General features: G+C 40.4%; 1 protein-coding gene and 1 pseudogene across 1 annotated transcript in view; one reads left to right on the top strand and one right to left on the bottom strand.

Annotated features, from left to right (window-relative positions):
* Positions 1–23,022, bottom strand: part of TMEM62 (transmembrane protein 62) — a 46,488-nt gene extending 23,466 nt beyond the window's left edge. Inside the window, exons 1-8 of the mRNA XM_011941125.1 lie at positions 22,972–23,022; positions 21,316–21,453; positions 18,356–18,401; positions 10,239–10,380; positions 6,369–6,493; positions 6,099–6,221; positions 3,410–3,565; positions 508–667 (exon numbers count right to left, since the gene is read on the bottom strand). Of these exons, the coding sequence (XP_011796515.1) occupies positions 508–667; positions 3,410–3,565; positions 6,099–6,221; positions 6,369–6,493; positions 10,239–10,380; positions 18,356–18,401; positions 21,316–21,355 (792 nt within the window). The 5' untranslated portion in view covers positions 21,356–21,453; positions 22,972–23,022. The remainder of the gene's footprint in view (positions 1–507; positions 668–3,409; positions 3,566–6,098; positions 6,222–6,368; positions 6,494–10,238; positions 10,381–18,355; positions 18,402–21,315; positions 21,454–22,971) is intronic.
* Positions 15,758–16,867, top strand: LOC105511110 (annotated as a pseudogene).
* Positions 23,023–23,049: the final 27 nt, after the last annotated feature.

Genomic DNA, 23,049 nt, shown 5'->3' with positions numbered 1-23,049 from the left:
GCCAGGATGGTCTCGATCTCCTGACCTCGTGATCCGCCCGTCTCAGCCTCCCAAAGTGCTGGGATTACAGGCTTGAGCCACCGCGCCCGGCCCACTTTTCTGTTTATTTTGAGACAGGGTCTGGCTCTGTTGCCCAGGCTGGAGTATAGTGGTGCAATCTCAGCTCACTGCAATCTCTACCTCCTGGGCTCAAGTGGATTCTCCTGCCTCAGCCTCCTGAGTAGCTGAGACTACAGGCACATGCCACGTGCCCAGCCAATTTTTGTATTTTTTTGTAAAGAAGGGGTTTCACTGTTTTGCCCAGGCTGGTCTCGAACTCCTATGCTTAGGTGATCCGCCTGCCTTGGCCTCCCAAAGTGCTGGGATTACAGGGGCAAGCCACCATGCCTGGCCCCCAGTTTTTTTTTAAACATAGTTTCATTACCAATTGACTAAAAAATTCCAAACCAGAATTCACTGTGGCTACAGCTTAATGATTTACATAGTAAATATAAATTACTAACTTACCTGGACGATTACTTCTATGTTATGTATCCCACTACTATAGTTTCTAGGATTCCACTTCAGTACGAAAATGGGACCAGACACATGAACAGCCTGGCCTAAATGAACTCCATCAATCTTAACTGTGACAGAAGTAATGGAGGATAAGGAAAAGGCCAAAACTCTAAAATGAGAGCATATATAAAACACATGGTTTGAGGTTTGTCATTGTTTTTGTAAAGGAGAAAAACCTTCTTGTAACTTGCAAATATATACATATAGGCAGAACCATCATATTGTACAACTGCAGAAGCCACTATTCATATGATCTGGTTTCTTTCTGAATGGTGGCTTCTGGAGTTGGACAATTAGCAAAACCGAACTGGTAAGAAATTCGGAACTATTCTTTTACTTTTTAGAAAGAAAAATCAATTTTCTTTTGACAAATATAGGTAAGGTAGATTCAAAGTTCTTTCTGAAGAAACTCCAGAAGTACTGATTTTTCTCTTAGGAAAATAATATAGGGTAGAAATCTCATTTTGTTAATCTAATGTCAAGCCTACCATCTACTCATTTGGTACCAGGGTATCTGTCCCAAAGAAACAGGGTTATAACCAGGACTAGGCTACCAAGCCCTTTCAGAGAGTATGACACCTAAACCTGATATCCAGCTCCCACCAAAAAACCTAACTGACACGTGTGCATTCCATTTCATTAGTGATAAAAAAAAAAAAAAAGTAAACATCTTGGTACCCTTTTTTACAAGTTAATTAGTAAATACTTTTTCAAGCATAATACCCAATAATAATAAGAGTACTGTGAATTTGGCACTCATATATTGCTTGGTAATATTACAAATTAGCATCTGTTGTTGAAAGTAATTGGATACCTGATACACTGCTGGTGGGAGTATAAAATGGTGCAGCCACCATGGAAAACATTATGGCAGCTCCTTAAAAAATTAAACAGATAATTACCATATGATCTAGCAATTCCATTTCTGGATATATATCTAAAAGAAGTGACAGCAGGGACTTGAACAGATATCTGTACACCCATATTCATAGAAGCATTATTCAACATAGCCAAAAGGTAGAAGCAACCCAAATGTCCACTGAACACATAAACAAAATGTGGTGTGTGTGTGTATATATATGTGTATGTGTGTGTATATATGTGCGTGCGTGTGTGTGTATATATATACACACACACACAATGTGCAATGGAATACTATTCAGCCTTTAAAAGGAAGGAAATTCCAACACATGCTGCAACATGTATAAACCTTGAGGATATCATGTTAAATGAAAATAAGCCAGTCACAAAAGTATACATATTGAATGGTTCCACTTATATGAGTTAGCTAGAGTAGTCAAATTCATAGAGACAGAAAGTAGATTGGTGGCTGCCAGAGTCTGTGGGAGAGGGAAGAATGGGAAGTTATTGTTTAATGGGTAAAAATTTCAGTTTTAGAAAATGATAAATGTTCCGGAAATGGATAACATTTATCCATTTGTGGATAACCATTGTGATGGTTGCACAACAATGTAAACTTAAACTTAATGCTACTGAACTGTACACTTAAAAATGGTTAAAATGGTACATTTTATGCTATGTGTACTTTGTTTAATCATGCTTACCATGATTAAAAATAGTGATTTTAGCTCCAAAAAAAAAGGCATTGGGCAATTTTTATCAACAGTCATAAAAGAATTCAAACTCTTTCATCTAGAATCCCACTTCTAGAACTCTTTCTTAAAGAAATTATTCAAGTGAAGGAAGAATATATATGTACCAGATATTCATCCACAAATAAGAAAAAACTTAAAAGTTCACCAGTGAGACATGAAAATGGTTAGAAAAACCGTGGTACATTCTTTGTGTTGAAAGAAAACAAATCAGGAATTAGAATAGACTGTGCCTTATGATTATAATTATATAAAAACATGCTTAAGAGAGAATGCCTGAGAAGAAATACTCAGAAGTGTTAATAATAGTTCTGTTAGAAGTGGAGAAAACATACTTAAAATCCCATTACCCTGCTTTCCCAAGGTTGTTCTGTCATATTACTTTTCAAAAAAACTGTAAAAGTATATTTTTAAAAGTGCTCTTACACTTGAAAGAAGTTGTATGTCTCTTTGCAAAAAGAATGTTAATGTCCCATTAGGATTCCATTAATCTATATACTCAAATTCACGGCCGGGCATGGTAGTTCAAGCCTGTAATCCCAGCGCTTTGGGAGGCGGAGGAGGGTGGATCCCTTGAGGTCAGGAGTTCAAGACCAGCCTGGCCAACACAGTGAAACCCTCTCTCTGCTAAAAATACAAAAATTAGCCAGGTTTGGTGGCACACACCTGTAATCTCAGCTACTCCAGAGGCTGAGGCATGAGAAAAGCTTGAACTCGGGAGGCGGTGGTTGCAGTGAGCCAAGATCAGGCGACTGCATTCCAGCCCAGGCAACAAAGCAAGACTGTCGAAATCAAAACAAAACAAAACAAAACAAATTCACTTGCCAACTGAATTTTCAATTCCATAAGGATTATATATATATAGCTTTTGCTTTCTTAGAAGGCTACACAACAAAATGAAAACAAATTTGATATATAATGCAAATTCTTAAAAGTAGGCTATAAAGGAATGTGTACATTATGCTTATAGCAATGTAAAAGCATGCAAATAAAAAGGCTGGAATAAAATAAAACAAAAATAATTGTTAGAATTACGGATTTCTGAATGGTTTTTAAAATTTCATCAGCTTAAAAACATGATCTGCTTTTTAACTTAATGGGAACAAAACACTAAGCAACCTATCTTTATATAATGTGTAGGTTGCTGTGAAAACTAAAATGGGCATCTCATAGCTTTCATACGACTTATCCTCCATCATTATCAAACTGAAAGAAAATTCTGAAAAATCACTACATACCTGATGTGTGTTGAGTGAAGAAGTCTTTCTAGTGGTTCATGTTTACCACAACTATAAAGGAGTGATTTAGGATTGGTGATAAGAACCACAGGCCATGTGCCAAAGATCAAATCTGCAAAGCTAAAGAGGTCATGATCAAAAGCAAAAATCCGGTACCTAGAGACCGATAATGATAAGGTAATTTAGTCACTTCACATTGTAAGAGGTCATGCAGGTAATATACAGAACAAATATAAAAATACATAACTAGGACTTTTTTACATGATGAATTTGAATACAGATTAAGTAACATTTTCTTTCTTTCTTCCCTTACCCCTATCACTTTGGCCTTCACATATGTCAGATAATTGGCCTCTGACTGGGCAATGGATTCAACTGTGCTCTTGAACAACACCTGGTACATGGCATGTACTCTTTAATTTTTAAATGAATACTTGTTGAAGTAATTCATCTTATCCCTGTACTTTAAGACAACTTTGAACCTAAAACATTTATTATAACCCTAATACCTGACATTCTTCATCCCATCAACAATGCTACATAAAATACTAAATAGCTGGGATTACAGGTGCCCGCCACTATGCCTGGCTATTTTTAGCAGAGACAGGGTTTCACCATGTTGGGCAGGAGTCTGGAAATTCTGACCTCAAGTGATCCCCCTGCCTTGGCCTCCCAAAGTGCTGGGATTACAGGCGTAAGCCACTGCACCTGGCCTTAAACATTTCTATAATTTCAAAGAAATTAAAGTTGTTTTCATTTTCCAAATGCAATAACAAAGGGTATAAAATATTCATTAAAGAATAACCAAAGTTTTATATTTTCTAACTTTTAGAATTAAAAAAAGAAATGATTCACTATGGCAGAAACACTAGTGCTCACCAAATATTCTACACATTCCCCTGCATTTCCCAGTCTCCCTGGTATCAGGTTGGGACCATGTGACTAGTTTTGGCCAATGGGCTGCGAACAGAAGTGACACATATCATGCCTGTGGTCCAGAGTACTTAAGAGTGGGTGTGAGTTCTCCTTGCTGTCTTCCCTGCCCTGGAATTGACATGTCGAAATAGGAATTTTAAGACAGACGAAGTCTGAATTACTGACTCACCCCATGGACAAGAGTTGTTCTGACTCATATTGAATTTACACAAATGAAAAACATTTGTGTTAAGCCACTGATATTTCTGGATTTATCTGCATCTACAATAAGGCCTAGCCTAATATTACCAATATACTGTTTTTAAAAATTCTTCTATTGTAACCAATACAATTTAAGTGTTTATAAGGGTAGGTAAAGTTTAGGTCCTTTCAGTAAACTCCAGATAAAACCCCAAGGTTGGAACACAGGAAAGCTGGTGAAGACAGAAAGGAAATGGCTTCATAATTAACACACAACTTGTAACTGGAGCACTTAGAAGAAATAAAGAAGCTGGTCAAGGCTTAGTAAGACTATCTCACAAAAGGCAATCACAGCCCAGCCCACAGCCTCACAGCCATGAACAGACAACTCTTAGCTCAAAGTAATTATAGTTGCCAAATAATTACAGGTTTCAAGCATAACTCATACAGTTTCTAAAAAGTCAACCAAAATGAGGAAGTACCTTCCAAGATGTAAAGTTCCTTTTTAATTAATGGAAGTAGTTAAAAACAAAAAGATAACATATTCAGCTCAACAAATCTTCGTTGAGTACCTATTATCTGAGAGCACGGGGTTTGTATAAATTAAATAACTGTAGTAGTTAAACAAGAAGATGATACTCCTCAAAACTTGATAAACTATTTCACTTAAATACTTCTTTTAAAAAAGAAAAAAAACATATATTTAACTATACTACATGCTTTTGATAAACATGTTTTCTGTTAGATTTCAACCTTAAAAAAGTCAACTATCATCTATTTAAAGAACTTAAATCACTGCCATCTTGTAGCAGTAACCAGTATGGTAGATACAAAATTCAGGAGAAAAAAAAGGCACTTCTAATACTAGTATTTCTCAAACTGTGGTGCATAGACCACCCAGAGGGCTTTTAAAAAATGCAGTTTGGGCCAGATGCCGTGGCTCACACCTGTAATCCTAGTACTTTGGGAGGCCAAGGCAGATGGATCACCTGAGGTCAGGAGTTCAAGACCAGCCTGGCCAACATGGTGAAACCCTGTCTCTACTAAAATACAAAAATTAGCTGGGCATGATGGCGGGTGCCTGTAATCTCAGCTACTAGGTAGGCTGAGACAGGAGAATCACTTGAGCCCAGGAGACAGTGGTTGCAATGAGCCAAGATCATGCCACTGCACTCCAGCCTGGGTGGCTGAATGTGACTCTGTCTCAAAAAAAAAAAATGTAGTTTGTTGGACCCTAATCCAGACCAACACAGTCAAAATCTCTAGAAGTAGCGCCTGAAAATTTTTATTTTTCATAAGCTCCTCCATAATTCTTGTGCACACTAGAGTTTGAGTCCATTTCCTAATGGACATATCTTGAAAATCCAGTGTAACATAATGATAGTAAACATCACTGCTGTGACAAGGTTTCCACAAAATGACAAAGATTGCAGAGCCATATATTAATTTAAAAAGACAGAAATATCACAAGTTTTTCTTTAACTGTGATCACCCATTATATCAGCAAGAAAACTATCATTGCTTTGGCAAAGCTTATGTGTATAAGTTTTATTCTGTGGGGAGGTTCCCTTACCTCCTATTATCCTTCCAGTCTCCCACCTCAAGTTCCAAAGTGCCCTGGAAGTGACGAGTGTGCAAAACAGGCATCAGTCCACCAAGTGTATGGAGGTGTCCACACAAATAAGCTATAGCCGAACTAACCAGTGAAAAATAAATGAAATAAGTGAACAAAGATAACTTGTGAGGCCAAACTAATAAAAATGTCTTGCCAGAAAAGCAGAATAGGTACAGCAAAATAAAAAACTAAAAACAAATGAATTCTGATTTTGGAAGCTTGTCTCACCTCATTATTGACCGGATTCCTGGTGATGGAGAAAGAATAGTGGATGTTGTAAAGTGTCCAAACCAAATTGTGTGGTTGCTCCGACTGCTTTCCTTGGCCAGTAATAAGAGCTCCTCCATCTTTTTCTGAAATGGGAGAAAAATGGAAGGATCTTAAATTAGGGCTCAGGCTAAAATCTAATGTCAACAGATTAGAAAACTCCTCTGAAGATGTATAATAATTATTATATGTGTCTAGATCTTAAACCTTACTAGTTAATGACCTCTATGGACCTCTGTAAATTTCAAATGGTTTTCACATATATTATATTTCATTTGATCCTAAAAATAACTCTGCAATAGGTAGGGAAGATATCCTATTTTAATAGATAAGGAAATTGAGAAATAAAGAAGTCATCACTAATCTTTACAGCTTTGTATAACACATTACAATTAATAAAAAGGATACAGAAACTAAACTTCTAAACTAATACCATGGAAAGACTTCTACCTAAATGTTTATAACAGCTCTGATAATAGCCAAAAACTAGAAACCATCAACAAGTTGTAATACATCCACACGATGGAATACTACTCAGCAACAGAAAGGAAAGAACTAATGATATATACAATCATATGGATGGATCTCAGAAACATACCGAGCAAAAGAAGCCAGACCCAAGAGTACATACTATATGATTTCATTTATACACAATTTTAAAACAAACAAAACGAATCTATACTGATAGAAAACCAATCAGTGATTCCCTAGGAGGTGAAGACTATAGGAAGACAAGACTTTAGGATGATGGAAATGTTCTAGTCTTAACTGTGGTGACAGTTACACCAGTATATACATTTGTCAAAACTCTTCAAACACTTAAAATGAGGGTATTTTATAGTATTCAAATCATACCTCAAAAGCTGATTTCAAAAAATAACTGGTACATATGTAAATATGCATTAATATTATCTGTAAGGTGCTTACAGCAATACATTTCTGGGCTCTACCCCCAGGGTTTTTAATTTGGTAAGTCTGGGGCAAGGCCAGGGAATCTGCATTTTGTAACACTCCAGTTGGTTTTCATGTACATGATCCTTGAATTCTACCTTTAAAAACACTATACTCACTTTGGGAGGCCAAGACGGGCGGATCACGAGGTCAGGAGATCGAGACCATCCTGGCTAACACGGTGAAACCCCGTCTCTACTAAAAAATACAAAAAACTAGCCGGGCAACGTGGCGGGCGCCTGTAGTCCCAGCTACTCGGAAGGCTGAGGCGGGAGAATGGCATAAACCCGGGACGCGGAGCTTGCAGTGAGCTGAGATCCGGCCACTGCACTCCAGCCTGGGCGACAGAGCGAGACTCCGTCTCAAAAAAAAAAAAAAAAAACCACTATACTAAGGAATTGGATTTAATATAAGTTCATCAACCCTGACTAAAGACATTTGATAGATAGGAAACAAAATAGAACCCAATTAAATAAAATGCCTAAAGTAAAGCAATGCATTTGACAATATTCTGTTCACTTGATTTCACATTCTTTCGAACTCTCGTGTAACTCTGAACCTCATAGTTCTAATTTAGCAAATTCTGCTCTTTATTATATTTCTTTCTATACTGGTCTTATACCTTACCACTAGATTAAATACTCTAAGAGTCTAAGAACTTGATCTTACCATGTTTGTGTTCTTTCATATGAGCACATATGTCTTACTTAGGGGCATATGCTTATTAAATAATGAGTTGGCATTTACTGTACCAAGAAATAATAAGAGGTTCTCAAATGAGACTTTCCACAGTTTAAATCCAGCAATCACCTAGTCTGGTCAAAATACTTGAAAATAAACGTGTTGATTTCAATAGTTGTCCTTCTCTTCTTAAAAAAATACAGACCAGCTGGGCACAGTGGCTCATGCCTGTAATCCCAGCACTTTGGGAGGCCACGGCAGGTGGATCATGAGATCAGGAGATCGAGACCATCCTGGCTAACACGGTGAAACCCCGTCTCTATTAAACAATACAAAAAACTAGCCGGGCGACGAGGCGGGCGCCTGTAGTCCCAGCTACTTGGGAGGCGGAGGTAGGAGAATGGCGTAAACCCGGGAGGCGGAGCTTGCAGTGAGCTGAGATCGGGCCACTGCACTCCAGCCTGGGCGACAGAGCGAGACTCCGTCTCAAAAAAAAAAAAAACCACTATACTAAGGAATTGGATTTAATATAAGTTCATCAACCCTGACTAAAGACATTTGATAGATAGGAAACAAAATAGAACCCAATTAAATAAAATGCCTAAAGTAAAGCAATGCATTTGACAATATTCTGTTCACTTGATTTCACATTCTTTCGAACTCTCGTGTAACTCTGAACCTCATAGTTCTAATTTAGCAAATTCTGCTCTTTATTATATTTCTTTCTATACTGGTCTTATACCTTACCACTAGATTAAATACTCTAAGAGTCTAAGAACTTGATCTTACCATGTTTGTGTTCTTTCATATGAGCACATATGTCTTACTTAGGGGCATATGCTTATTAAATAATGAGTTGGCATTTACTGTACCAAGAAATAATAAGAGGTTCTCAAATGAGACTTTCCACAGTTTAAATCCAGCAATCACCTAGTCTGGTCAAAATACTTGAAAATAAACGTATTGATTTCAATAGTTGTCCTTCTCTTCTTAAAAAAATACAGACCAGCTGGGCACAGTGGCTCATGCCTGTAATCCCAGCACTTTGGGAGGCTGAGGCTGGTAGAACACTTGAGATCAGGAGTTCAAGACCACCCTGGCCAACATGGCGAAACCCCCTCTCTCGTAAAAATGCAAAAATTAGCTGGGCGTAGTGGCACATGCCTGTAATCTTAGCTAGCTGGGAGGCTGAGGCACGAGAATTGCCTGAGCCTGGGATGTGGAGGTTGTAGTGAGCTGAAATCACACCACCAGGACGGGCGCAGTGGCTCAAGCCTGTAATCCCAGCACTTTGGGAGGCCGAGACGGGCGGATCACAAGGTCAGGAAATGGAGACCATCCTGGCTAATGACGGTGAAACCCCGTCTCTATTAAACAATACAAAAAACTAGCCGGGCGACGAGGCGGGCGCCTGTAGTCCCAGCTACTCAGGAGGCTGAGGCAGGAGAATTGCTTGAGCCTGGGATGTGGAGGTTGTAGTGAGCTGAAATCACACCACCAGGACGGGCGCAGTGGCTCAAGCCTGTAATCCCAGCACTTTGGGAGGCCGAGACGGGCGGATCACAAGGTCAGGAAATGGAGACCATCCTGGCTAACACGGTGAAACCCCATCTCTACTAAAAATACAAAAAAATTAGCCAGGCGTGGTGGTGGGCGCCTGTAGTCCCAGCTACTTGGGAGGCGGAGGTAGGAGAATGGCGTAAACCTGAGAGGCGGAGCTTGCAGTGAGCTGAGATCCGGCCACGGCACTCCAGCCTCGGCTACAGAGCCAGACTCCGTCTCAAAAAAAAAAAAAAAAATCACACCACCATACTCCAGCCTGGGCGACAGAGCAAAACTCCGTCTCAAAAAAAAAAAAAAAACACTATTTAGAACTGGCAATTGTGGGAACTTAGGAATATACCACACAAAGCTGTAAGTCCTGTTCCTTGCAAAGTGCATCCTGTACTCAGTACCTATTTAATAAATGTTTATTCCATAAAGTGTGAGGTACTTCTTTCTCAGATTTTGGGACAAGAACAAGGATAGCAAAAATAGTGCTGAAATAGCCAGTAACTTCTAGCCATACCTGTAACCAAGTTAAATTTCTCTCAAGCATTCCTAGATAATAACAAGTTTACTTATGATAACTTTAAGTGATCCACATGTATCCATGAAAAAACAAGTAAGCTACAAAGGGAAGTAAGATTTTTACTATACCTTATCTAAAATTCCAAAGAAATTATAGGGTCTCTTAGGCCCTGGATTTATGGTGGCATCTACACAGATGAACGAATAGTTGCCAAAGGGAGTACTGTGGACATAATGGAAAGAGCCATCTCTACGTACAGCAGAATATTTCCTAAAAAATAGAAGACAGGAGGGTGTTAGTATAATCATAAAAAGACAATGCTTTAAAATTCCTTCCCTAATACACAATATTTTACCTTCCTTTGAAAAAGAGATTTGCTGATCTGACAGAGAAGTATACTAAACTAGATCCACAATGGATAAACTGATGAAATTGCAAAGTTTTTCTCCCATTGTCCCCAAAGACTCATGCAAACTAATTCATCAATAACCAAACACAAGTTCACCAAGTAACGTTCAGAAGTAAGAGAGCTCTTTTAGGCAGTCCATTAAATGTTCAAAAAGAAACAAATCAGAATAAAGTGGAACAGTATTTATCAATCATTTGCAGATTTAGTGAGGGCCTACTAAGTACCTAGAAGAATTCTTGGTGTAGTGAGATACAAAAGCTGTTTACTTCTTGAAACAGGACTACAGAGGCTTAATTCACATGAAAGACAAGACGAAGTCTTCAAGCAAGGAGAAAAATATTAGTCTAGGTCTGGGTTGTTAAATCTTTTTCAGTTCCTAAAGATACATTGATAACATACACACGGTCTATATCCACTAATGAAAGTTTACCACCTTAGGTGTCAACAGTGTTCAGGTGTCCATAAAACTGCAGAGTGAAGACCAGGAAGAAAGGATGGGTAACACAGTACAGAGCACGCACTCATTAAGTATGTGTTGAATAAATAAGAAGGAAAGTATAGATTTTATTGGGGGGCATACCTATATTATGCAAATGTCAGAACATTATCAGGAAAGTTGGTATTATCTTTAATCTAAGTGTCTTACATGATTTTTACCTAACAGCATATATTTAAAAATACAAATTCCTGAAATTTAATATGCTAGTGGGCCACAAAAGCCATCATGTATAATGTAACCCAAGTAAATATATTATACAGAAATTACAACTAATACTCAGAAATTAGTCAAACCCAATTTAAACAATGTCAATTAGTTCTATTGCCTTTCTTCTTGGTATTTTTAAAATTTCTATTTCAGGGCCAGGTGTGGTGGCTCACACCTATAATCCCAGCACTTTGGGAGGCCACGGCAGGTGGATCATGAGATCAGGAGATCGAGACCATCCTGGCTAACACGGTGAAACCCCATCTCTACTAAAAATACAAAAAAATTAGCCAGGCGTGGTGGTGGGCGCCTGTAGTCCCAGCTACTCGGGAGGCTGAGGTAGGAGAATGGCGTCAACCCGGGAGGCAGAGCTTGCAGTGAGCTGAGATCACGCAACTGCACTCCAGTCTGGGCAACAAAGTGAGACTCCATCTCGAAAAAAAAAAAAAAAATTCTGTTTCAGGGTTTTAGTCTAAATTAAAATTTTTACTTATATTTTTTCTTATTTTATGTTCAGCTATTCCTTAGAATCTTATAATCTTACATATGTTGTTTCCTTTCCTGCATTTTTGATGCATTAAAATCCACTGTCTAAAAATAAATCCAACTATTTGAAAACACAAGTTAAAATATATGATGCTAACATAATATGGGATTTTGGCATTCTCTGGGGCTTATTTTATTTTTTTGAGACAGGGTCTGGCTCTGTCACCCCGGCTAGAGAGCAGTGGCATGATCTCGGCTCACTGAAATCTCAGCCTTCTGGGCTCAAGCGATCCTCCCATCTCAGCCTCCTGAGTAGCTGGGACTAAAGGTGCACGCCACCATGCCCAGCTAATTTTTGTATTTTTGTAGAGATGGGGTTTCACCATGTTGCCCAGGCTAGTCTTGAACTCCTGGACTCAAGTGATACACCTGCCTCAGCCTCCCAAAGTGCTAGGATTACAGGCATGAACCACTGCATCCAGCCTCTTTGGGACTTTTTTTTTTTTTTTTTTTTTGAGACGGCGTCTCGCTCTGTCGCCCAGGCTGGAGAGCAGTGGTGTGATCTCAACTCACAGAAAGCTCCGCCTCCTCTCTGGGACATTTTTAAGATCAAGATTTAACTTTAATTTTTTTTCCTCAGATTGATATTTCTGTAATATTTACATTTTTAGTAAAATGCCATTTATTAAATTCAGATAAAGTTTAGGTGGCTAAAAACAAAAATACAAAGGTAAGAAACTTTAAAGTGACTATTCACTTTACTTTCCAAATAACCACTCAGCCCCAGTTCCTGTTAATTATTTTTGAATGTCTCCTAACTGCCCATAGTCACCATCAAAGATACAAACAGTTAACAGGAAGTGAAAGATTTTCATCTCTGTCCTTTTCCTTTCTCACATTAACAAAAGAGAACAACCTCCTCTTCCAATGTATGGTGACTCTATACAAACTCAGTTGACCAGTGCTTTTTGACCTATCATCCTCAAATTGATGTCACCATCTCCACATCCAGGAACTTAGTTCAGATGGGTATGTCTCTTCATATCATGACTGGACTATTGCAGGATCCTCCTATTTAGTCCACATAACTCCAATATCTTTTTTCCTTTTTACCCCATCTTTTTCCTTTTTTATTGTGGGATTGCCCTTTATAAAACACTATTTTAATTATGTTACTTGCCTCCTTAAGAACCTATGCTGAATTACCAACTATTACCCATCACATCTCAACTTCTATGCTTGTTACTTAAGACCTCCATAAATTAGCCCTAAGCTACCTATCCAGTGTCATACCAGTCCTCAGTAAGAATGTTAATTCTAGTGATACCAGTTTCCTTACTGCCCCAGCAAAGTTCAGTTTTCAGTTTCCCAGTGCATAGCTTTTAAAGATCTATTCAGACCTATCCTTTTGCCTAAAATATCCTCCTTGGCATGTCTTAGTTCTTCAAATGCTACTCATTTTTTAAGATTGGACACACTTTTTGCTTCTTTTATAAAGTCTTCTCTATGTCCACCCCACGCTTTTCTGATTTCTCACAGTGATTATCATGTGTACCAAATAATCTAGCATTTCATCAGCCATTCCTTCATGTTCTTTTCTAATTGTTTCCTAAATAATTCTGATGTCCCTTAATTACACTATCAGTTCCTTGAAGGCAAAAGCCAAATTTTTAACATTAGCTCATGTATCTCTCACACTATCCAGCTAGGGATGGACTCTCAATAAATATTTGCTACATGATTGATTGACAATGCAGAACAAAGCTACTGAATATCCTGAGGCTGAAAAGTGAACTGCAACCAAAACAGGAATCTAAACATAATGAAACTAGAGAATTGCTTTCTAATTCAGAGATCCCTTGCCTTTTCACATTCATGACAAATAAAGATTATTTTAATATTTATATGACACAGGATGAAAAGATAAAGCAGCCAGGTGACTAACTGGGCTCTCCAGCCACCACAGAGGCCAGGAAAATCAGTATCTCAGGATTCTGAAAACCCAGTGACCTCAGTAATGTGGCTGACAAGCTCTGATATAAATGACTTCTCCTATGTATCAATGACTTAAAAAATTGTTTAAGCCCATGTGGAATATTAAAAGTACCATTAGCCAAAACAAACCATTAAACTACATGCATACTTCAGAGATATTGTGGTTCCTGACCACCACAATAAAGCAAATATCGCAAAAAAGCGAGTCACATGAATTTTTGGTTTCCCGGTGTGTATGAAAGTTATGTTTACGGCCGGGCGCAGTGGCTTATGCCTGTAATCCCAGCACTTCTGGAGGCGGAGGCAGGCAGATCACTTCAGGTCAGGAGTTTGAGACCAGCCTGGCCAACATGGCAAAACCCTGTCTCTACTAAAAATACAAAAATTAGCCAGACTGTAGTCCCAGCTACTCAGGAGGCTGAGTCAGGAGACTCGCTTGAACCAGGGAGATGGAGGTTGCAGTGAGCCAAGATGGTGCCACTACACTCCAGCCTGGGCAACAGAGCAAGATCCTGTCTCAAAAAAAAAAAAAAACTGTTATGTTTACACCATACTATAGTCTATTAAGTGTATAATTGCTTCATGCCTAACAAAACAATGCACATACCTAAATTTATAAATACTTCTACTGACTGGGCATGGTGGCTCACACCTGTTCTCCTAGCACTTTGGGAGGTTGAGGTGAGTGGATCACTTGAGCCCAGGAGTTCGAGACTAGCCTGGGCAACACATCGAAACCCTGTCTCTATAAAAAATTACAATAATTAGCCAGGAATGGTGGCTCATGTCTGTGGTCCCAACTACCCGAGAGGCTGAGGTGGGAGGATCACTTTGAGCCTGGGAGGTGGAGGTTGCAGTGAGCTGAGATTGCACTATTGCACTCCAGCCTGGGTGACAGAGTGAGACCCTGTCTCGGGGGGAAAAAAAAAACAACTTTACTGCTAAAAATGCTAATGATCATCTGGGCCTTCAGTGAGTCAAATCTTTTTACTGATAGAGGGTCCTGTTTTGATGTTGGTGAATGCTGGGTGATCAGGGTGGTGGTTGGGGTGGCTGGGGTAATTTCTTAAAATAAGATAACCATGAAGTTGGCTACATCAATTGACTTTTCCTTTCACAAGAATTTCTCTGTAGCATGCAATACTGCTTGATAGCATATTACCCAAAGAAATCCAATCCTCTCCAACATTGTCATTGCTTTATCAACTAAATTTATGTATAATTCTAAATCCTTTGTTGTCATTTCAAAAATGTTCACACCTTAAATACCAGGAGTAGTTTCCTTCTCAAGAAACCACTGTTTCTGCTCATCCATAAGAAGCAACTTGCCATCTGTTCAAATTTTATCCTAAGATTGCAGCAATTTAGTCACTTCTTCAGGCTCCACTTCTAATCCTAGTTCTCCTGCTATTTCCACATTTGCAGTTACTTCCTCCACTGAGGTCTTGAACCCCTCAAAATTATCCATGAGGGTTGGAATCAACTTCTTCCAAACTCCTGTTCATGTTATTTTAACCTCCTCCAATTAACTGCAACTGTTCTTAATGGCATCTAGAATGGTGAATCCTTTCCATAAATTTTTTAATCGACTGCCCACATCCATCAGAAGAAGAATCATAATCTAAGGCAGCTATAGTCTTATGAAATGTGTTTCTTAAATAGTAAGAGTTGAAAGTTGAAATTACTTCTTGATCCATTGGCTACAGGATGAATACTATGCTAGCAGGCATGAAAGTAACATTCATCTCCTTGTACAACTTCCTCAGAGCTCTTGGGTGACCAGGTGCATTGTCAATGATCATTGATACTTTGAAAGGAATATCTTTTTCTGAGCAGTAGTTCTCAACAGTGGACTTCAAATATTCAGTAAACCATGCTGTAAACAGATGTGCTATTATTATCCAGGCTTTGTTGTTCCATATATGGAACATAGGCAGAGTAGATTTAGCATAATGCTGAAGCACCCAAGGATTTTCAGAATGGTAAATAGGCATTGGCTCCACTTAAAGTCAGCAGCTATGGAGCAGGAACCCACATCCAGGAACAGAGCCCTTTGCTCCTCCCTCAGAATGAATGGAGACTAGAAATCAGACATTTCTGTCCAAGAAAAGCAGGATTTCATTCAGTGCTTCTCCCAGATTGTTAGGGTGCTGACTGAGGATGAGATGGGGCACCCAGAGACAGGAGATGCTATCACCCAGCTCAGGGAGGTCCTGTAGTACAATGGCATTGGAGGCAAGTACCACTGGGCTTTGACGGTGCTAGTAGTATTCTTAGAGCTGGTGGAGCTGAGGAAACAGGATGCTGAGAGTCTCCAGCGGGCCCTGACTGTGGGCTGGTGTGTGGAACTGCTGCAAGCTTTCTTCCTGGTGGCAGATGACATCACGGCTTCATCCCTCACCAGCCAGGGATAGATCTGCTGGTATCAGAAGCCGGGCGTGGGTTTGGATGCCATCAATGATGCTATGCTTCTGGAAGGGAAGCATGTATGTACCACCTGCTGAAGCTCTATTGCAGGGAGCAGCCCTATTACCTGAACCTGATCCAGCTCTTCCTGCAGAGTTTCTATCAGACTGAGATTGGGCAGCCCCCCAGGGCAATGCGGATCTTGGCAAATTCACTAAAAAGAAGTACAAATCCAGTGTCAAGTACAAGGCAGCTTTCTACTCCTTCTACCTTCCTGTAGCTGCAGCCATGTACATGGCAGGCACCGATGGTGAGAAGGAGCACACCAATGCCAAGAAGATCCTGCTGGAGATGGGAAAGGGAGAGTTCTTTCAGATTCAGGATGATTACCTTGACCTCTTTTGGGGACCCCAGTGTGACCGGCAAAGTTGGCACTGACAAACAGGACAACAAATGCAGCTGGCTGGTGGTTCAGTGTCTGCAACGGGCCACTCCGGAACAGTACCAGATCCTGAAGGAGAATTACGGGCAGAAGGAGGCCGAGAAGGTGGCCCCGGTGAAGACTGTATGAGGAGCTGGATCTGCTGGCCATGTTCTTGCAATAATAGGAAGACAGTTACAGCCACGTTATGAGTCTCACTGAACAGTACGCAGTGCCCCTGCCCCCAGTCATCTTTCTAGGGCTGACGTGCAACATCTACAAGCGGAAAAGTGACCTAGAGACTGCAAGGATGGGGAGAGGAGGCCCTCAATAAATAAATTATTGTGTAACTTTCTAAAAAAAAAAAAGTCATCAACTGCATGGAACCCTAGCAACAGTCAGCCTGTCCTTTGAAGCCAGGGATTGACTTCTCTCTAGCTATGAAAGTCCTAGATGGCATTTTCTTCCAAAAGAAGGCTGTTTCACTTACACGGAAAATCTGTTGTTTAGTGCAGCCACCTTCATCAATTATCTTAGCTAGATCTTCTGGGTCACTTGCTGCAGCTTCTCCAATCAGCACTTGCTGCGTCACACTGCATTATTTATGTTATAGAGTCAACTTCTCTCCTCAGACCTCATGAAGCAACCTCTGCCAGCTTCCAACTTTTCTTCTGCAGCTTCCTTACCTCTCTCAGTCTTCACAGAATTGAAGGGAGCTAGCATCTTGCTCTGGATTAGGCTTTGGCTTAAGTGAATGCTGTAGATGCTTTGATCATCTATCCAGAACACTAAAACTTTCTCCACATCAGCAGTAGGACTGTTTCACTTTCTAATCATTCCTCTGTTCACTGGAGCAGCACTTTCCATTTCCTTCAAGAACTTTTCCTTTGCATTCACAAGTTGGCTCACTGCTCCAGCTCAAGAGGCCTAGCTTTCAGCCTACCTGATAGCCTTTCAACAGCCTTTCTCACCAAGCTTCATCATTTCTACCTTTTGATTTACAGTGAGAGATGTTGGGCCCTTCCTTTCACTTGAACACTTAGAGGCCATTGTAGGGTTATTGACTGGCCTAATTTTAATATTGTTGTCTCTCAGGGAATAGGGAGGCCAGAGGCGAGGGAGAGAGATAGGAGAACAGCTGGTTGGTGGAGGACTGAGAACACATACAGCAGTTATTGATTAAGTTCCTGGACTTATATGGGCAAGGTTTGTAGCACCCCAAAACAATTACAATAGTAACATCAAAGGTCACTGATCGCAGATCACCATAACACATACAATGAAAAAGTCTGAAATATTGTGAGAATTACCAAAATGAGACACAGAGACACGAAGTGAGCATGTGCTGTTGGAAAAATGGCTCCCATAGACTTGCTCAAGGCAGGCTTGCCACAAACTTTCAATTGGTAAAAAATGCAACATCTGCAAAGTGCAATAAGGCGAAGCACAATAAAACGAGGTATGCCTGTATATGAAACAGAAAGAATTAAAGAAAAGAAAAAGTCTAAACAAAAAGAAATGCATCTGTCACAAGAAGACAAAAAAGCTCATTTTTTTAATTACCAGAGATTCTTTATAGAACAATTTTTTCTGTTAAAAAATGTTTTCAGCTAGGCACAGTAGCATGTGCCTGCAGCCCCAGCTACACAGGAGTCTGAGGCAGGAGGATCGTTTCAGTTCAGTTCAGGGCTAGCCTGGGCAAAATAGTTAGACTCCTGCCTCTTAAAATTTTTTTTAAGTTTTCTCTCATTCATTGAATTGACCACACCCTCCTTATAACACTGACTCTACACAGTGGTCTGTCTTCTGTTTATTACAGTACCTGTAATAATTCTTGACGCTGTCCAGACTTGGAATATTGAATGCATCTAATTAAAAAAAAAAAAAGCAAACATTCATCCACATTAAAAAAAGAATACAAACATTTTCTTTAATGACTAAGGGAAAATAATTCTTTCTATAACAATTCCCTCACACACACCCCCAGGGTAGAGCCATTCCATTTATTATTCAGTAAATAGCGGGAGGACTAGGAGAGGGGCCTATTCTAGACAACCTCCCATTATTGCCATGGGTTTCAGTTTGCTTCCCCAAACTAGAAATGTTTAGCCTAGGGAAAGGGTAGACTCAGAACAGAGTCCAGATGGCCCTGGCCCTACCACCAACTCATGAACTCCCACCATGGTACATCTCTCTAGGGCCACTGAGCCTCTCTTAGAACCAGTATGGCTAGACTCTGGGTTGCTGGGTCCAATCCAAGCAGGCTGGGCTCCAAGTTCTAGACCCTAGGCTGGCTAAAACCCTGGAATCTTGATTCCAGGATGTGGGTGGGATGGACTTAGGTCCCAAGCTCCAGGCTAAGCCAGTGGCCTTCAGGGCTGCAGCAGGTAGCTGCCTTCATGGCTAGGCTTCTTGGGCAGTGGTACTTTTTCAGGATAGGAGCCAGGGCTGGAATTGGGTCTAAATCTGTAGAAACAGTCAATATTGGCAGAGCAAGAGTGGTAGGCCTGGCAGAGAATGACTGAGAGCAGAAGCAGCAAGAAGCCTATGAGCACCCCCTGGGAAACGGCTGCCCCCATGACGGGCAGCCCACCCTCAAACCAGCACAGACAGTAGAGCTGCCTCAATGGCAAGGCCTATGCCAAGGCGAGACTCTGGTATGACCAGCCTTCCATGGAGGCTGTCCTGTCTACACACTCAATGATTCCCGGGTAGTGGAGATGTCCACCTGCAGCCTTAAGCCAAAGTACAGCCTGGTGCACATCTGTGGGAAGGTTGGGACAATGGGATATTCAGATTTAACTGAGGCTCCAACAGGGGCAACTGGCCCTCCCCAAGCTCTCTGCCTCTGCTGGCACAGACTGAGCTAGCCACAACGTGACTGTAGCAGCCTCTGTCATCTTTCTATAACACTTTTAATGGTAGAATGTCAATCAATTAGATTGATACTTTAAAATATTGATATCTTAACAAAATTCAGATTATCTAGAAACTTATTTAAGGCACTCAGTATACTAGAGAAAAACAGGTACTTTGAATTCTATACCATTCAGAATAAATAAGTTTGAAATTATAAGATTGAACTGTAGTTGCTCTTGTCTTAATCCTGTGATTCTAAAAGCCAGCAAAAAGTGGATTCATGCCTGATCTATTGATCAAATAAAGTAGACAAATGAAGTACTTAGCTAATAAAAAAAGTCAACCTTTATAAATCAAACAAATCTACTACCACCAGGACTCTTTTAGAGAAGAGTTCATTTCCTTACCAACACAACAATAATCTAAAAAAGGGAAAGGATTATTCATTTCCCTGTTCATGCCTATGGAGATTTGTTTGCAATTTAAAATTTTTAGGCTAGGTGCAGTGACTCATACCTGTAATCCCAGCACTTTGGGAGAATGAGGTGGGAGGATCGCTTGAGCCCAGGAGTTTGAGATCAGCCTGAGCAACATAGCAAGATCCCAACTCCACAAAAAAAAAAACAACCTTCAAAAATTAGCTGGGTGTGGTGATGCATGCTTGTAGTCCCAGCTACTTGGGGGTGCTGAGGTGGGAGGATCATTTAAGCTCAGGTCAAGGCTGCAGTGAGCTGTACTCACACTACTGCACTCTAGGCTGAGTGACAGAGCAAGACCCTGTCAAAAAAATAATAATAAAGTGGGTGTGGTGGCTCACGCCTATAATCCCACCACTTTAGGAGGCTGAGGCAGGCAGATCATTTGAGGTCAGGAGTTCGAGACCAGCCTGGCCAATGTGGTGAAACTCCGCCTCTACTAAAAATACCCCCCCCAAAAAAATTAACTGGGAAGGATGGTACCTGTCTGTAATCCCAGCTACTCAGGAGGCTAAGGCAGGAGAATTGCTTGAACTCAGGAGACAAAGGTTGTAGTGAGCTGAGATTGCACTACTGTACTCCAGCCTGGGTGACAGAGTGAGACTCTGTCTCACAAAATAATGATAATAAGAATAGTCATAGTAAATTTTAAAAAGAAAAAATAAAAAGCAACATTTTTTAAATTTGCACACAGGAAAATTCATTCTTTTCTGTGACTTACAGTTCTATGGATTTTGACAAATACATAACGAACCTGAAGTCCACCACAACAACCAAAATACAGACTAGTTCCATCACCACCAAAAATTCTCCATGATGCCTGTTTGCAGTTAATCTGTCTCCCAATCTCTATCCTCTGGTAACTACAATCTGTTCTCTGTCTATTGTTTTGCCTTTTCCTGAATGTCATATAAATGAAATCATACAGTATGCAGACTTACGGGTTTGGCTTCTTTCACTTAGCAAAATGTATATTTATTAAAACATCTGTCTGCATGAGTTTTGCTAAAACTCATGTTTCTTCCATGTAAAGAAGAAAGGACTTGGGGGTGGGGAGCAGGGGGAGGGATAGCATTAGGAGAAATACCTAATGTAGATGACAGGTTGATGGATGCAGCAAACCACCATGGCACATGTATACCTATGTAACAAACCTGCACGTTCTGCACATGTATCCCAGAACTTAAAGTATAGTAAAAAAAAAAAAAAAAAAGCAGCATATGTCACAAAAAAAGGACCATACCAATTGTCATTTCAAAGGCTAACAATGACATCTGAAGTTTTAAAACCACATTATATAGTTGTATTTCAGAGTTGTGACCTTTAGTATATGTAAACCTATGTTATAATGTCCCATTTTATAATTTTACAATCTAAGTTGGAAAATCTAGGTTCCTGAAGGGGGAAAAAACTCTAGTCTTTATTATATCTGGCTCTTGGTTCTCACCATGATTTCCTTTGATATCCAACCACTTGGTTTTTTCCATGACTCTTGTCTTCTTCAGAATACCCTGGTAGGTTTGCCATTCTACCTCATGCTGCCTGGATCCCAACTGTTCCTTTGTTTTGGCATCTGTCAGGTCTCCTGTAGGTTTACACAAGAATTGAATCACAATGCAAAACAAACTCCTAGGGGTTCCATTTTTTTAGATATGTACACTGAAGGAACGACGATACTTAAAGTACTCAATGTGTATAAGCAAAACTGCTCGTGAGACCACCAATGTCCAGTCAAGCCATCTAAACTAACAAGATTTTCTCAGCAAGGGCTTTGTTTCTTATAGGTTAGCAAATGCCTGTGTGATATTAGAAATGGGTTGTGAAAAAAAACCTTAAAGAGAACAGTACAAAATGCATCAGTACACTCTGATAAAATGAAAGTGTTTTTATAAGAAATTCCAATACACTGAGTGGGTACCTAATATCTATGGCAACCATGTTTTCCAAACCACAAAATCAGAATATGTGACTTGACCAAATATTATTTTTATAGCAAGAAACAATGTGGCAGGTGCAATTGGACAACAAAATACCAAAATTTATAGGGAACTAAACAGAACACTTTTTATGGGGGTTCATCCATTAAATGAGAACTGATACCCTTTCATGTCAGCAGAGATACTTCAATAAGGTGGATGGGTGATGAATTCCCCAGTAAGCAAGACAGATAGATGCTCCTTTAGCTTCTTCTCCCCACTACAGTTTGGAAGCAAATAAAGGGTTTGAAGAGTCTAGAAAACTCAAGTCATAAAACTATTAAAGGATGAAGAAAAAGTGCCCTGGGTCACCGGAAGCCTCAAACAACTGAAAATATAAGATTAATAATAATATTAAGAAAACTGAAAAGTGAGCAAAAGAAGAGAACTTCTGATTCGTGGTTACAGGCTTTTCCCTAATTCTCACAACCACAACTATAACAACAAGAACAAAACCCAGATACAAATATATGAGACAACAGACTGACATGAGAACCAGGAGCCTTGCTTCTACTGCTTTGACAAAACCTTGCTACGTCAAATCATTTTGCCTGGATCTTGACTCATTCAGTTATCCATAGGCAAATGGGTTAGAATGTCCAATCTCTTCCACCTCACAGGGCTCATCTGGGGCTGTGGCTATACTGCTCCCAACATCCCCAAAGTGAAAAGCCGCAGCCCTGGCCAAAGTTCTACCATCCAGACCACAGAACACCACCACAGCACGGCAAGCCTCCCTACCTGTTGCTAGGACGAGAGCTGGTTGAATGATGTCAATAGTTTCAGAACAGAATTTCTCTAAGTCTACCGCTCTGCCTGGATCTCGAAACCTGCTCAGGTGAATGTCGGATATCTGCCGAAAACAGGTATTGAACAGAGAGATCTGAGCCGGGAAGAGGCAGCATGGGGAGCCGCGGCTCAGCGGCTCTCTCGGGCAGAAGGAAAAGACAAAGAGGCAGTGCATAACGAACCCCCCAGGTAAGGACAGGGCCAGCACTAGACAGAGCCTCGAGTTACAACCTGAGTGAGGCCCGCAGCCTGGAGCGTGGGGCCCAACACCTGCCAGGGTCTCACCGCACGGTGCCCGCTCTGCACCCGCCTCCCTGCCCGGCTTCCCGCCGCTTCACCTGCAGGCCCCAGAAGATGTTGCTGTCTCCGGGACCTGGCGCGGGGTGCGGCCTCCTGGGGGGCGCGGGGTGCGGCAG

Source organism: Colobus angolensis, unplaced genomic scaffold (genome assembly GCF_000951035.1).
Source record: "Colobus angolensis palliatus isolate OR3802 unplaced genomic scaffold, Cang.pa_1.0 Scaffold199, whole genome shotgun sequence".
Lineage (NCBI taxonomy): Eukaryota > Metazoa > Chordata > Mammalia > Primates > Cercopithecidae > Colobus > Colobus angolensis.
The sequence above is the reverse complement of the archived record's forward strand: the minus strand, read 5'-3'. Positions and strand labels throughout refer to the sequence as shown.